At 40.0% G+C, this 17760-nt stretch overlaps 1 protein-coding gene across 2 annotated transcripts in view; it reads left to right on the top strand.

Moving 5' to 3' along the window:
• Nucleotides 1-17760, top strand: part of gabra3 (gamma-aminobutyric acid type A receptor subunit alpha3) — a 74009-nt gene that overhangs the window by 23082 nt on the left and 33167 nt on the right. For both annotated transcript variants that reach the window (XM_008332163.3, XM_008332162.3), the window contains exons 2-3: nucleotides 1035-1156; nucleotides 8591-8658. In XM_008332163.3, the coding sequence (XP_008330385.1) occupies nucleotides 1035-1156; nucleotides 8591-8658 (190 nt within the window). The remainder of the gene's footprint in view (nucleotides 1-1034; nucleotides 1157-8590; nucleotides 8659-17760) is intronic.

The raw sequence follows: 17760 nt of genomic DNA, 5'->3' as shown, positions 1-17760 counted from the left end.
GGGATTATGGGACATGTAAATTAATAACCATAATGACTGATAGCATGTGATTTGTTCTCCATCTGTAAGAGACACAGGGTTGGGAAATATGTTTTTAACATACTGTTTGACCTGTTATCCTGCGACAAAGTATTAGCGCCAAATTGTGGATAAAAAAAACATATAATATACAATTACGGCCTTATACATATAAGGCCTTTTACATGGTATGCATAAAGTCATAGGTTTATGAAATTGTAAATGTACATGAAATGAAGTCAGAAGTTTATAAAAAAAATGTCTGAAGAACAAAGTTCCTTTATTATGAGAATGGATAGATGGATGGATGGATGATGGATGGATGGATGGATGGATGGATGGATGGATGGATGGATAGATAGATAGATAGATCTCCTTACTGTCTTATGAATTCTACCTTTCATCTTTGCTGCTATTCTTCTGTCTCAGATCATTACTGTCTTATAAATTCTACCTTTCATCTTTGCTGCTATTCTTCTGTCTCAGAGCCGCTCATCACGGGAGCAGAACTTGCTTTGATTCAGCCAGGTTTTCTGCAGTACTGGATTTGGCAATTTGATACGTGAAACGATTTAATTTCAAATGGGTTTGCACGGCCATGGTCAGATGGGAGCTCTACATGATTAGCAGAGGTCATCTAAACAGCTCCACGGACCCCTAAGACCCCCAACCACTTACTACTTGATATTCCACCTGGAAATCTATCTCACGTGTAATTGGTTCACAATCCTGCTGCAAGTAACGGGCCATCTGCCAATCGTTGAGATTTCGGCCTTTCTGTGATTATCATTAATAGATATGTGTTAAATTAAACACTTATACTATATATATATATATATGTATATATATGTATATATATGTATATATATATGTATATATATATATATATATATATACATATATATACATATATATATATATACATATACACACATAAAATATATATGTATATACACACACACACTGTGGTTTCAAGCTTTTAAATCCATCCTCTTCTCCCCACTTTTCTGCTACAGGGCCGTAGTTGGACACAGAGAGCCGCTCCCTGACGATAGCAGAGACAACATCACTATTTTCACCCGGATCCTTGACAGGCTTCTAGATGGATATGACAACAGGCTACGTCCAGGCCTGGGAGGTAAATAATGCTATATGTTCAATGACTCCGAGAAAAACATCAGGGAATGCCTACAAATGTAATACCAATTGATGCCTAACAAAAAAATGAACACACCTAAAGATATACATTTTTATATAGTTTATTGAGCAGGCATGAGCGAAACTAAGGCCCAGGGACCGGACGCGGCCTGTTCAGCTTTTTAATCCGGCCCACCAAACTTTTCCAAATTGTAAATTTTATCATTATACTTCTCCATTTTTCCTGCAATACCCACATTTCCCCAATAAATGGCGTAGAAAGTGATAAAAGCATTTTAGCCTTTATGCATGACTTTTATGTCATTTATCTTGGTTCACACAACAGCCCCCTCTCCCCCCCGTCCCCCCCTGTTCAATTTTAGGACAAGTGTGGCCTAACAAGATAAAAAGTTTGCCCAGGCCTGATATAGAGCATAGCAAATATTGTATTTGAGTGACTCAGCACCAAGATTATCATGCTGAAGAACTACTGCGATATCATTCAATCACAATGCTGTCTGGTGTATTACGTGTACCCTTATTCGAAAACAGCAGTTTTGTTAAATGTTGGGAAATGCCATTTATTTTTACAGACTATTTAATCACTGTTTTCCCGTCGTAATTATTTATGGCGATGATTTCTCAATGTTATGTTTCTGTCCGACTGCACAGAGCTACATCAATAATCCCTCCTTTGCTCATTTTAGACGTATTGATGTCCATTGTGTCTTGGGGGGGGGAGGGGGAAAGCGACTCATAGCACAGAACACAATGCATTAAAACCCCAGCTCGGGCTGAAGTCAGGTCATCTGGTGGAGCAGTGAAATGGAAATCTGCCTTTCCCTTGGGACCAAGTCTTTGTTCAGCCATGCTGAAATGGCCCATAAGGACATATGTCAGAGCGAATCCTTTTAATTGATGCTATTTCATCCAAAATATTCCTTCCTGAAGCTAAAATGAGTCTGCGTGCTCAGACATTGTACATAGATTTTCACTGCCTGTCTATCTCTTTGTGCGGCACAGATATAACACACAAACTCAAAGAAAAGATACACATATCCCGACCTGTGCAGTACAGACATTTGCACGCTATATATAGAAACACCAAATATTAACTAGAGCAGGCATGAGCAAACTAAGGCCCGGGGGCAAGATGCGGCCCATTCAGCTTGTTAGTTCGGCCCGCCAAACTTTTCCAAATTATAATATTTATTTATATTATCATTATACTTCTGCCTTTTCCCTGCAATACCCACATATCCCCAATAGATGGCGTAGAAAATGATAAAATAATTTTGGCCTTTATGCATGACTTTTTATACGTCATTTATCTTGGTTCACACAGATGCTCCTTTTGTATAATATAACCCAAATATGTTTTTATGTGTTTTTAGACATAAAAATAAGAACTGATTTGGTTCTGTTTTTATACACCAAATTTTCTTTTTGAATGTTGACACAATTATTCTGCAGTTGCAAAGGCTGACCACTGTATGGCAGTGTTGGGTGATTCTCAGGCGTCCACTGTAGAGGGTTATATGCAACACTGCCATCAAAACCTATTCTTTATCATAGAAAATGACATTTTAATAGCTGTCCACTGTAGTGACCGTCATGCATGAAAGGGTTAATTCTACATATCTATTTTAACTGTTGCAGTTAAGAGTTGGAACATTATTTATAAGACTGGCTGAGTAATCCTTTAAAAAACATCCTGAAAAAAACACGTCTGGCACAAGCAGAGGAAGAAACAAATCCATGCACTGACTGAAACACTCGTTTTAAAATTCGAGCAGTACGTTAGAGTCAGTCAGACTCAGTGACAGAATCATTTTGTTCTTACACAGAAGACATGATGCCAGTCCTCAGTAGTTTAGAAACAGACAGCTGCACTGGCTTTTTTTTTTAGAAGATATTTCACTTGTCATCCAACAGGGTTCTGTAGTTCTTTCTGATCGCTTAAAATCTCTTGGTTTCAACCTCCTTTGTACGGAAGACTTGAATGATTGTGACTTTATAAAAAAAAAAAAAAAGATCCACACATTCTCCGTGTTCGTCTACACTCTCGTGTCCTTTAGAGCAGCAGTCCCCTAACCTTTATGGACCAAGGACCGGTCAGCCTGGTATCAGCCGTTACTGCGGACCGGTAATACCGCGCCATTGTTGAAGGATTATTACATTTTCAAAATAAAACATCTTTTAGACTTGATTCTGTTAGTATCAGAGTCTAAATGACCTGTTGTTTTGAAACCGTGACAGATCTTTAAATGATAAAGTGACGGGATATGACTGGAGTCTTTTTGAATAAAGTGAATTAGTAAAACTCAAGTACATTTTTTTTTACTGTCCCACTGCAGCCTGGTACCAAATGACCTTCGGACCGGCACCGGTCCCCAGACCAGGGGTTGAGAGCCCCTGCTTTAGCGAAATTGCATCTAACCATAGTTATATATATTTACGAAAACAATACCTGGTTGAGGATGAAAATATAACTTTTATTTTAATTTTAAGTTTAATCTCCCGACCACTGAAGATAGGAAGAAATAAGGTTGCTTTTCTCGACTGCTGGTCACATAGGGATAGATTTGAGCCCCAATATTGAAGATTGCCCTAGAACTGATATTTGACCTCCATCCATCCATCCATCCATCCATCTACGTCCACTTCATTACCGGGCAGCAGTCTCCATGACCACCACCCAAATCACACTGCACTGCACCAGCCCCTCGTAAACCTTCCCGCTATTATACCTCCACCATTCACTAAATAACGCACTCGGTGTAATCAGGATATTGAACCACAAAGCGATGAACATTATATGACGCTCAAGACTGAAGACTTGCAGCTACCCGAACTGGCGTTTCGCCGAAACCAAAAGAAAGGACAGGAGAGGAGAGGAGAATAGAAACAACTACTGCTGCTTCCTGGGATAATTTCGCCTTAGAGCCTTAGAAACTTAAAAACATATCTTTGCAAACACTATGACCATGTCAACAAGGAAAATGTAGTTTCCCCCCCCATACTTTGCTTTGAGGACTATGTGCATTTCGGAGATCAAACAGCAATTTAACAAGCATGGGCCACAACTTAGGACTGCCAGCTCCGCAGGCCATGAGTCAGCTGTCAATTTCACCTTAATGACAAAGGACAGACTTTGAGAAAGACATATATTTGCCAGGGAGGACAGATGGTTTGAGAGAGAGTAAAAAAAAGGCATCTACGTCAACCGGGAGTAATCATCGCTCCACAAAGGAGATGGCTTGACTTTGAGCTTCTTCAATGTGGTGTCACTCAAACCTCATGTAATGAACAACACGGTGTAAACACTCATTCATCTGTGTGAGTCATAACTAACCCCATGTAAATGGATCAGAGGGTGGATACCTGCTCGCTTTTGGCAGAATTATTTTCTATTCAGGTTTTCAGCACTTGGAAGTTCAATACTAAAATTTATATCCGGTCAATTAAATCTTTTGAATGAGAAATGTCATGATAAAAATGAACCAGTCCAGCTGGTTGCTTTTCACCTTATTACAACAAAATGACCTGGATTATTATGCAAAAATAAGTAAAAATAGAAAATCCTAAACATTCTAAGAGGTTAGGAAGGATATATTGAAGTAACAAAAAGTAAACAAAACGCAGCATAAATAATACCTGTGCCCATCAATGTATTGATTTCAACATTGATGGGTACAGGTACACCGACATATACACACAGACAGGTAGCAGTTGAAAATAAAACCGAATGAGAAGTTGCCTTGGTTCTTGTTGATTCGTTAATAATCACTTTTATCCAGGGGTCCTCAACCCCTGGTCCGAGGATCGATGCTGGTCCGTAGGTGATAATTTGCTAATTTACTTCATTTAAAATATATATATATTGCTTTACTTTTTTCATTAAAAGATAATCGGGCAATGAATCAAAAAAATAGGTCTTTCAAACCCCGATACTAACAGAATAAAGTGTAAAAGATTTGAAACTGTAATGATTCTTCTTCAATGGCGTGGTATTACCTTGATCCTTGGGGACCGCTGGTTTAATCTATACACAGGCATGTGTCAAACCAAAAGGAGTTATGGACTCCTCAGGTCATTCCATGTGGCCTAGAAATACACTTTTTTTTCCCACTCAGATTTAGCCAAAGTTAGGGAATTTGACATTGTCATATTATTTCGAAGGGTAAGAAATTGTATTTTATTGGCTCATCCAATGACAGAAGCCAAAAAAAAATGTTGTATTTTCTGAAGCAACTATTAGCTGTCCTCTTTGCTCTGGTGCCTTTCTGTAAGCAAAGATACAGCTACGCCTTCCGTACCCAACATAAAACTGCCATGCAAACTGCTGACTAGGTGTAGTGATAATCGCACGTATTTGTGAGCGTGTTTGTGTCACAGGAATGATTAATGTGGAACAGGATCTCCTCTCTCAGGGGGCCACTTTGGGGGAGGTTGGGAGACTCTACTTGTGGGTGGGTCTCGGAGATCCGGGACTCAGTTAGGGCTGAGGATTCATTCACGTTCCGTGAAGAGTCTCATCACTCTAGTTGCTCGCCTGCTGGGAGGAACCTATTTGTCTAGCCAACGGCCCAAAAGCCTTCTTAACACATTTGCCCCAAAGGAGATGACTCAGCCCAATACTGAGAAGGCCTATATTTGGTTCCATCATGAGTTTCATAACATGCACTAGATGAAAAAAAATATATTTAAAAAAATATTGTCTTCATCCTGCGTAACATAATTCATATCAGAGTCTAATGTTCTGTTTTGTATCAGTCGTGCAATGACACAAACAAATATGATTAACAGCAGGGGTCGCTATTAAGTAGACCGCAATCTAGAAGCAGATCGCAAAGGGAGCACAGGTAGATGAAGAATAAATATATATACATATACATATACATATACATACATATATATTATATATTTATAAAGTATGTTCGGTTTCTATGACTACATATTAGAGATGTCGGATATTAACTTTTGTCGATCTGAAATGCCGATATTGTCCAAACAATTAATTTTTGATTCCGATATTGGCTGATACCGATATACACAGCTGTTTTACCCCAAAACTGCAGTAAAAGTCCCAGGACCCCACAAGCAATTCTACCATATTTAGCAAAACTTTTAATATCAGAGAAAAAAAACGTTAACAATACATGAAATTATATATGTTACAGATATTACATAATTGTTCTATTGGTCGGCCGATATTATTGGACATCATTCTATTGGTCGGACGATATTATTGGACATCCCTAGTAAATATATATTTGACATTTTCATTACAGGTAGATCACTTTAGCCTGGTCATTTAAATAGCAGCTCTCAAGTCAAAAAAGAGTGGACGTCCAGATTTACGGAAATACAACGAACCAAAAAAAGCCTCATAGGAGCCTTGTCATTTCACACACACACAGACCACAACTCAGAAAGTAATTAAAGTGTGCGACAGTGAAAAAGTCAGGTTATAAATGAAGTAAAAAAAAAAAAATACACACAGACCTACGTTCTAAATGCTGAGCTGCTGCAGTTCATTACTCATCCAGTCATCCCTCGGGGACAGTTAAATGTTCGCGGGGCAAGCTAACAAAAATTATTTTAGGTCAAAAGGGAGGTTGTCTCTGCAAACACACCCAGCCTGAAGCCTGGCCCAGAGCGAACTCAATGCTGCAATGGAGAGAAAAAAAACTAAGTTTAACAAAACAAATTGTAGTTTCACTGAACTAAAGTCTTGTTTTTTTTTTGTTGTTTTTTTTTTTACAGAAACTCATGAATAATACACTTGAAGTCAAGTCTACGGGGTTAGATTGTTAGCAATGCTGGCCAGAGATACTCGTGGTGGTACAAACTACTGTATGAGTTGCTGCCACCTAGTGACTGGAGGCTTGTTATCATTCAAGCATTACAGCAGTGGTATGCTTATATCCAGCGTGCCATATTCCATTGGCTTCCAATGGAGTGGTGGGGTGCCGGAATATTGACTAAAAGCCTGAACATAACGATGTGATTGAATACAAGTTATTCAGGAAAAAAAAAAAGTTTAAATCCAAACATAAAAATATAGTTCATTTCCATTGTACAGCAACTTTATGTGTCATTATCTCATGTGAGTCACTGCATTTCATATATAGATGTTCCTGTTTTTGGTATGTCTTATTTAACAGGACTTCACACGTTTCATGTAGTTTGTGTAATGGTGACACGTATGGGAATGTAAAAGAAGAAAATCCTCCTCGTTTTATATCCAAAATGCTCCACCTTCCCTCTCCCACCGGTGAAAATTTCATCATCTTTATCTCTGCCACCTGCAGCTGTGTGCGTTTTGTCTATTAAACAGAGCCACCTTCTCTAAACCACACATAAAAGCAGGTCTCAGTACTGTTCCATAAATCTTCTCTTTCCACGTTGCTGCTATTCTTCTGTCACAAATCGCCGCTGACACTCGTCCCCATCCAATCCACACGTACAGAAAGCCCTTATTCGTCCCATAATGGGAAAATTCAAAGTGTGAGTCTTTGCCCTCCACTCAAGCTGCCACTGGAGGCGCCATTTAGTATGTCGTTCCTGTTGGGCTCAAACGCAGGACCTTCCGTGTGTAAGGCAAACGTGTAAGGCAGACGTGATAGCCGCTACACAATGGAACCACGTACGATCTTATATTGCCTTGTATTGCACGCCACTACATTCAAGTCAAAGTTATTTTCTACTCTTTCTTATGATCTTTTAGTAGATTCATTGTTAATACTACAGCTACTACTACTACTACTACAAATACCATATTCCTGGACTACAAGTCGCTTCGGAGTAAGTAGTAGTAGTAGAATTGTTAATACTACAGCTACTACTATTACTACTACAAATACCGTATTTCCTGGACTACAAGTCGCTTCGGAGTATGAGACGCATCAGCCAAAAAATGCATAATGAAGAAGAAGAAGAGAAAAAAAAACATGTATATGTCGCACCAGTGCCCTCTAGCGGCTGTCAGTGTGAAAATAACAAACGTGATTTTAAGATATAAGTCGCAAACCCAGCTAAAGGATGAAATAAAAGTGCGACTTATAGTCCGGAAAATATGGTACTCATATTGATACCGCACTACTGTATATTGTATTGCATTGTATTAACCGTCCAGTCCATTATTTTCTTTGTGAAAATGTAAGTATTACTGTTTTTATTCAATTGAATTAGAGATTTGAGATAATCCAAGTACTGAACAGGAAGACAAGACAAGACCAGACATATTTCAAGTCTGAGAAAAATCCTTTGGTATGTAAATGAGACAGCCTCGGTAAATGTCATCAGGTAAACATCGCTGGCGTGTACACAAACAATCAGCTGAGAGAATGCAGATGAAAAGCAAAAGCAATTCTTTTTGGTACACAGACGTGACTTTGACAAGCTCTTTCCTTTTTGTCTCTTTTCTTAGAGAGCGTGACAGAAGTTACGACAAACATCTTTGTGACAAGTTTTGGGCCAGTGTCAGATACAGATATGGTAAGTATTACTCTCTCTCTCTCTCTCTATCTGTCTCTGTCTCTCTGACGAAGACCGGCACCGTGAGTCATCACAGTCTCGACAGGTCGTTAGTCTTCAACTGGCTCGGCTTTTATTTGACAAACACTGTTAAGCGAAGGTTCGTCACGACCGCCGACGTGCAGTCAGTGGAGGTAGTATGAAAAGCGAAATACTACCAATGATGGGAGTCATTCGTTCTTTCTACTTGACTGTTCTATGATTTCATAATTGCTATTGAATTTCCAGACTACTACTTAACTCAACCAGATCTATAAATATAATAGAAGTGCAGTACAATTTCGGCAATAGTGGTTAACCGCTGCTATAAAAGACCACGCTGTTTGTTTTTAACGAGTTAAGTGAAGAATGAATGCGCTCAATTATACTCCGATAAGACTTGTAACACAACACAAGTCCATGCCCTTTCCTTCCCACAGTAATGTCATTCTAAAGTTCATGTCCAGAACATGGCATTTGAGTGTTTTGTCATTATGATCATATACAAAGCTATTTATCCACAAGAGTACTTCAGCCTTCTTGTGGCAGCTGAGCCCAGAGACCAGAGTCTGCAATAACTGAATACTGAACACTGATGATTCTGCAGGGACTCTTTGCTCATATTGAACGTAATTGAAAAAAAATGCTTCTTTTTCTACTCTGATTTTTATGTATTTTTCTCTAAAAAAAGGTTTGGGGGAAAACAAAAAAATGATTCTCAAAATATAAAAAAAATGTATGGAAAAAATATAAAAACAAAATATAAAAAACCTACTCGGTTTCATTTGTATAGCGAAAACTGTTTTAAAATTCAAATCAAAACGATCCTCCTAAACACCTCCTAGGTGAAGGGAGTGACAAGAAAGAATATTACTGTTACTGTCATAACGCTAATTCATTTACTGTATATGTGTTTCTTAGAAGAGTGGGGGAGAGGGAGTTCTCAGTGCGTCATGGGAGTTCCCCCAGCAGTCTTGGCCTATAGCAGTATAACTAAGAGATAACTTGGGTTTACCTGAGCCGAACCTATGAATAGTATTTGTCAAAACGAACGCATTTAACTTTGAACAAAAATGATGGTGTCAGCCTCATGAACCCGCTCTGGCAGCTAGTTTCAAGGGTGAGGAGCCGGGTGGCTGAAAGCCCTGCCTCCCATTCTGCTCTTATACACTGGGAGCTGTAAGTAGCTTTGTGTTTTCAGAGCAAAGTGATTTGTTCGGTTGGTTGAGTCCTATTAGATGTACAATATATGCTGGAAACACATTTTGGTTTTGGGCCTTAGAACTCTGTGTAGCATTTGACATACTTGATCATGCAGCTTTAACTGACAGCCGCGAGCACCGCGTGGTTTGTGTGGCTCCATACCAGGCTGGCTTGTCAAACTGGATGACACAGCAAGATTGGTGCTTTTGAGAAAACCGAGTTAAGTTTTTATGCTTTCACCCAGGGGTCCTTCTTATTTCTTCATCTCTCCGCAGCAGCTGCTGTCGGACTCAGAAACTCACACATCAGTTGAACGACGTCTGACGTCTTTCTCCCCTTGAACCACGCTCTGTAAAATCAAATGAGTACCCGTCATTTTTGGACCATAAGGCACACTGAATTGTAAGGCGCAAGATCAATGAACGGGTCTATTTTCATACATAAGGCGCACCAAGTCATAAGACGCATTAAGCAAAAACAAAACACTCAGCGAAACAATTAAGCAGAACAATCAAGCATGCCACGATCCCTCCCGTCATTATCCGAGTCTTTCTCGTTACTGTTAATTAGTTTTGATTCCGGCCTTCGTGAAAGCTCAGGTGACATTTGAGACTGATACCTTAGCCCAGACATCCACGATCCATTTGCAGATAGAGACGTAACTCGTCTTGGTGAATGTGTGAGACATCCACGATCCGTTAGCAGATAGTGACGTAACTCGTCTTGGTGAATGTGTGATCATCTAATGCTCCCACGAAGCTCGCAATTTAACTCCGAACGCCCTGGTAACACCAATGTTTAGCGGTTGGAATTCTGTGGTTAATCCATCCGGAATGATGGCAAGCCCCGAATTAGTTTGCTTCACTTTGGTTTTGACAATATCGGTGAGATGGGCCCGCGTGGAGTCACTATTAGAAGTTCAGATGTTGTTTTTCCAGAGAGAGTGTTTGTTTTGCCTGCATCGATTAAAAAGGGAGAAATAAAAAAAAGGTCCTTCTGCATCACATCACACACCGTCAATACAAAAACACAACGTAGAGTCTTCGGGTGTTTGGAGGCATGACGGATTTTGGGTTACACAACCATACTGTAACAATTGTCGTTGAGCATCTTCTAATTGTGATAACAGAGTTAAATGTCATCGTTGGCTCCCAGTGTGCTTCGGTTGTGTGCCGTCATGCGTGACGCGCTGTGTGGTTTGGCTTTATGAAATCGGTTCGAGGTCAGTAAGCGCAGCCAGAAGTAATACATAAGGCGCCCTGTTGATTTTTGAGAAAATTAAAGGATTTTAAGTGCGCCTTATACTCCGAAAAATATGGTATATCTATTGTGAAACATCTATGTTCTCAAAAAGTAAATCCTGAGTTAGAATATGTGAGGGTTTTAACAATGCAAAAATCACATGTCGGGTCTGAAGAACATCATGAATTAAGCATTTGTTTATCTCCCCAGTAGGTCAGCCGTGTTGTCAGTAGGTCTGAAAATGTAAAAAAATCAGAGAAATAAATAGGAAAGGTAACATATAACATGTAACGTGTTGTATAAGTCCAGTGCTGATAACATTGTCAATCAAACCTCTGGTTAAGGCAGTATTTCACAAACCGTTAATGCTTGAATGCTAACAAGCCTCCAGTCACTAGGTGGCAGCAACTCATACAGTGGTTTGTACAGATAAAAATATATCGGTGGGGAGGGGGGCTGAAAACATTTCTGTCCACCAGGGGGCGCGGTGGGGAGAGGGGGTGAAAACATTTCTGTCCACCAGGGGGCGCATGACAGAAAAGAATCGAGAACCACTGGGTTAAGGGAACGTGTTCCGTACTCTGCAACATGGAGTGTGAGTTCAAGAAGGAATGAGTTTGTTTTTTTTTTGGACTCAATAAATTGGGATATTCTTAGCGCTGTGATGTTAGTATTGTTTCGTAGACAGAGCCTGACACTGGACCATACAGTTATTCACTACAGCCCTTTCGCCCAGTGCTGAAGCTATAGTATGTGGAAAATACTGTGCTTAACTGGCTTTGTGAGAGAGTATTCACTCTCCCTCATATCGCCACAATAGACAGTGCTTTATCTTTTTTGGCAGATATCACCTTTGGGGTCTCACAGGACACTATTCTCGACCCAGTCTTTTATTCTCTTCACATTCTGCTGCTTGGCAACATCATGAATCAGATGCAAACTGCAGGAGCCAGTGGCCATAGCTGGTGGTGTCTTCACGAGCCAAAGAATTCCACTTGTGGAAAGGTTTTTTCACACTGTTCCACAGCCACTTTCCGCCGCCTTCGTCATGAAAAAAAATACGAAATATTTTCCTACACACAAACGCACATCTGAAAATCATCGGTTGACAGTCAGGGTCAAAATTGTCATTTAAACACTTGCCTTTAGAGAAGTACTTCTCAAATAGTGGGGCTATATTACTTAAACCTAGTACATTTTAACTTAAAACCACGAAGCTTCTCCTGCTCAGTTACACTTTCTCCAAAAATGTTCATCCTTAGCAGGTTGTTGTTTTTTTTTTTTTGTTGTTGTTGTTGTTGCTATACTTCTTAAGCACATAACTCGCAACTGCTTCAATACGATCCACGAGGTCTTGTTGAATGTATCTGTCTACCTGTCTTTCATTGTGATTAATTATTAGAGGATCCCGGCTGAAAACCTGGTATTAAAATGTATGCCCCTGCACTGAACCTTTCTGGGATTTTAAACCATTTTCTTGCCGTCCCAGCTGTTGTCCTGCACCACCTCACACTCTTGTAGGCCACCCCTGCTTTTATTTAACGTAATGGTACGTCAAGCCCTTTCAGATCTGTTGAGACAAAAAGTAAATAAAATACAACCGTAGGGTCTACAGCTCAGTACAATATAACAAATATCTTTTTTTTTTTTTTTTTTTTTTTCTCTGGACTATGTCTTGTCAAAAAAATTGGCCATTTTGCACCCGGCTAGATACGCACTAGCTTAAAGATCATCATGCTCAGGTTGCATCTGTCACACGCGGTGCATTCAGGTACCATCCAAAACGTGAAAACCCAACGATTACAGCAGTTTACGTGTTGAATGGTTCGGGACAAATAGTTATAATAGTTTTTTTTTTTCTTCCCTCTAATTTTTTGAGGCCGCCACTGTCCTGAGGTATTGACTTTCTATGATCTCTATACATTGTAATCAAACCAATGAACGAACCTGCTACACATCTGTACTGGCCTCGTCCGTTTGTTGAGCCAATTCAAGTAAGTCGCTTTCTCTGTTAGTGAGACACGCTGTTATTCTCACAGCAGTGACTCGAACCATCTCTCCCGTCACCTCTGACCTTTTCCATATCTCGTGCATAATGACGCTTCAATTGGAAGATGGCCCAGATTTGTTGTTTTGGAGGCAGCGTCATATAGATAGAACTGAGGGTAACAAACACAACGTGGTGAGACTGCCTAACTGCAGAAATTCCAAGAGTCTGTGTTTTTTTACTAAAAGAAAATCCATGCAGACAATCAGCAACCTTGGCGATGTTTGAGTGCTGCAAAACGTGCTCGGTTTTTAATATTCGCCGACATAATTCCAAGTCTTAAAAAAAAAAGAATCGGGATCACAGCATTTCAAGACAATGTTCATTTTCAAAAACTAGGTTGAAACGTCCTTTTTATTTTATTTGAACACTGACTTGTTTTCCTCATCTGCATAGCTAGTGTATGCAACGTCACACCGGGATCTCCGGGGCATGTTAAGCAGGGAAGAGATTTAGAGGAACACAACAATGGTTATTCACACAATGCTGCATGAAATATAAAGGCTTTAGATATGGGCTGGAAAAAAAAAAAGAAGGAGGGATTCTTTAAATTGCTTGAAGTCCTAACCAATCTCCAAAGGGATGCCACCATCTGGGAGTAAGTAAAAGGAGAGAGAGAGATAACTGAGTTTATTTTATAACAAGTGCTGCTCCACTCACCAGGCAGAGACTCGCACCGGTTTTGTAGACCGCGTAATTGTGCGATGTGCCGTGGCATGAGTTATTCTAACGACTTCTAAAGACTCCGGTATTTTAGGGGTTTTGAGGACAGAGGTGAGGTCCGATGAAGAGCGGGGAAGACAAATCTCCAGTAGGTCAGCGTTCATCACTGTTTTCTGGTGCGGGTGAGTCCAGGCTATCTAAGTTGAGACGGTGTCGAGTTTGTTCCTTGAGTGTTGAGCTGGGAAATAGGAGCAGTTTTCTAGGTCAGTTTTCAAAAGAGAAGTAAGTAATCCTGAAGGGATTTTTTTTTTTAGAAACAAAGAAGAAAGTTTCCCTGATGTTAGAAAATTCAGGGAACTTCAACAGACTCATCTGTAACGACGACAAAGACATGGAACCAAAGGAATGGACATTTTGTTGTGTAAAAAAATTTTCACCACCTAGAGTTTCCTCCTAGTTTAACTTTTCCTCATACTCTGATTCTGAGACAAAATGCAAACCCGTTGTGAGGACCCTGGTCACTGAGATGACGTCCAGAAGATTCAGTTCATTCTGTTCAAAGTGGACTGAGCAGAAAAATACCGTCTTCAGACCGAGCTTTCACATTAGCCTTCAGGAGGAAAAGCCTGTGATCCAAGGCCAGGTTTGTAGTTATTTATTTCAAGAAAGTCAAAATACAGGGCATGCTGCCTAACATTTGTCAGTTCTGCTTAATGTGGTATTCACACGGCAAGAGTATTAATAGTTCTTTATTAAACAAAAAAAAACAAAAAAATTTCCAAAATGATGTATAGCTGGCTTAAAGTTACACAATTATCAACCACTTATCCCTAATGATGTATAGCTGGCTTAACGTTACACAATTATCAACCACTTATCCCTGACATTTATATATTATTGGAATGATTTATAAAAAAAACTCATTGCAGCAGTTGATATATTTATATTTAAACCTGGAGCAAAATGCTGACTGGTTCGTTTTCACTCCACCCGAAGCCATTCTGTTGGCGTGGCTAAAATGTGGAGCACTAAGATGCTTAAAGGGACTATTAAAACTAAAGAGAAAAAAAAAAAAAAAAAGGAAAATCTTCCTAGACAGAGCACACTGTGTTCTCCAGGCGTCTCACAGTTTATGTTGCATCCACCCAGTGAACCAATTACCAATCTCTCCAGCGTAAAGTGTCCCAGAAATAAGTGCTTCTCCCTTGCCCTGAGGGTCAGTTGTTCAGTGATAGACCCCGAAACACTACATACGCTTTAAGTCTCCGAGTGTCCTGCGAATACAACAGGCGGGGAAGCTAACCGCTCACCATGAGTGAAACTGGAACATTAGGCCGATATCAACGCCAACCTACTTCAGAGTCATGTCTAACCGTTGCAGATTTCCGCAGTGTCACTCCTGATCTCAGAAATGGGGTTCATGCCTCCATGCTGTCAAGCAGGTTTGTAGTTTCGCTCCGGTCTGCGCTTCCTATAACTTTGTAGGATTCCTTTTTCCTATCTTTTGCTCTCCCTATATATTTTTATCCCCCTTTTTTTTTTTATCCCCTCTCGGAGTCCCAGCTCATAAACATGTATGCGGGGATCACGGCACAGCCACCCTTTTCCTGGTTCTGACAGCTCCGCTCCCAGGAATTGGGAAGTGATGTAGCCTGTCACAGGTTACCGCGCGGGAGTTAGTTCTGACGAAGGTATGGGCGACGGATTCATCTGAAAGAATCGCTGAATCTGAAGAGGTAAACAGTTGTGGAGTATTCTATTTTTTCTATTTTTTTTTTATTTTTTTTTTGCCGCCCGCAGCGGTTTTGCTTGAAATTCAGATGAACCAGACTGCAAAACGCCTTCTTCATGAGGGAAGAGATACAGCTCTGTCAGTAGAAAAAAAAAAAACCCAAAAGAAACCATTGGGTTGAGCCAACAGCACGGTGTCCTTCTTTAACCCTCCCGCTGTCCTTCGCATTTTTGTGCACACCCTTCGTCCTTGCAGTGATTTTCATGTTGTCCCAGAATATGAGTATTAATGAATATGAGGAAAAGTTGGCACAAGCCAGGAGCACACATGTTCACACACCGACACACTCAAAGGCACATTTGGTCTAGATGACTCACCTAGACCCTAAGGACCGCACGAGGGTTAAGGATGTTCGTATCGTACTGTCATGAGGTCCGTTTGTCATGACGACAAAACACTACTTTTTTTTTATTTTTATGTTTTGTATCTTTACTCGCGCCATCATATCAGACTTTGATTCATGCGCAGGTTGGGGAACTAACTAACTTTTTTTTTTTTTTGACTATGTTTTTGAAAATATGTCAGCCACAGGTAACACATGGATTTATTTCTGCAGAGATGCAAAAAAAAAAAAACACCAAAATGTCAATTTTTCGCGCCCAACCTCGTTATTTTGGCACACATTTGCGGTTGCGTTGTACAGTCAAATGGATTCCTTTAACAACGCCAAAAGAAGAATCTCTTTTCACAGTCAGTAATACAGTTCCCCTTGAAGGGGCGGGTTGTAAACGGAAGACTGTGTAGATGTAACTGCTCCGTAACATATTTATACATTTGTTCAAGTTACAAATATTGTCCAACGCTCTGTGTAACAACCACGGGCCATACAGAATGACTTGCTGGGCCGAATTTGGCCCCCGACCTTGAGTTTGAGACACGTGCCGTACACGATACTCCTCTTGGTTTTTTGGATATCTACAGAAAATGTATTATTATTGATGACATTGGACATGAGTTTGGTTTTCCATTTAGATTTCCATGCATTCCATAAACATCTGATGTCTCACATCCAACGAAGCATTTGTAGAGTGCTGACTGTCAGTGCATTTCAATGCAGGAGATAAGTGTAAAAAAAAAAAAAACAAAAAAGTGTATCTGAAGTGCGAAGGCATCATTACGCCTCACAGCTGTGGATCTGGAGAACAATGGAGATAATTGGAGTTGGTGTGGGATTCATAGCTCATTTCAAGTCCCACACAGGTTACAGTTCCAGCTGGATAAGGTGAATGGCAGACAAGAAGCAAGCCGAGCAAGAATAATTGACAGCGGGAGAGTGAGACGCAGTCCGTAATTAAAGCATTAATCAAGTCTCTGACGAATCATCACGAAGCCCGGTGTGTGAGGTTCAGAAGTGCCGGGTCAAGGTGATGCGCTGCTGCCAGGTAGCAGTCCTTCCCACAAGGGATAATCAGATTTTTTATCTAGGGTCTGTTGGGTGCTGTCAAAAAGCGGTCTTCGTAACATATATCAGCTTTAACAATTCTCATCAGTAAACTGGGAAAACAGCTCTCCCAATATTTTCCCAGGACGGAGGCACTAAATCAAATGTGTCAAAGTGGCCAGTTCATTTAGATAACATAGGAAATGTGTGCGCTAACACAGCCAATAGTGGTGGAGATTTGCCAATGTGTTCTGAACGTGAATCTGTCTGTTATCAAAAAACACCAAGTCGAACGTTGTTACGTTCGGAAAATAATCAGGTATCTCCAAAAAATCCCTTATTTGCGATAGACATGGGAGGAAAATGAAAGGTTTACAGTCGGAAAAGAAGAAAATGGATTGTCTTGTTCTTTCTCTTACTCTCTTCCAAAATTACTGGTCATTACATATTATATCAATAAATGGTGCAATGTAAACAATTTGCTACCAAGATGATTGGCTACTAAAATGCATTTTGACAGAAGTATTATACAAATAAGCTGAACATAAAAACGATGGGTTTTGTGCTTTTTAAATGCTAAATGAGGAATATTCCGGGGAAAAAATATCAGCAGACAAAGTGTTGCATTGCACTGGGTAAAGCAAATATGGTTAATCCCTCCCTTGGCACAGGGACATTTACACTCAGCAAACACTGAGACTAGTGAGATGAGAATCTTTTTCATAGTCTTTTGATATACCGCATATGTATATATAT

Source organism: Cynoglossus semilaevis, chromosome 19 (genome assembly GCF_000523025.1).
Source record: "Cynoglossus semilaevis isolate Cse_v1.0 chromosome 19, Cse_v1.0, whole genome shotgun sequence".
NCBI classification, from domain to species: Eukaryota; Metazoa; Chordata; class Actinopteri; order Pleuronectiformes; family Cynoglossidae; genus Cynoglossus; species Cynoglossus semilaevis.
The sequence above is the reverse complement of the archived record's forward strand: the minus strand, read 5'-3'. Positions and strand labels throughout refer to the sequence as shown.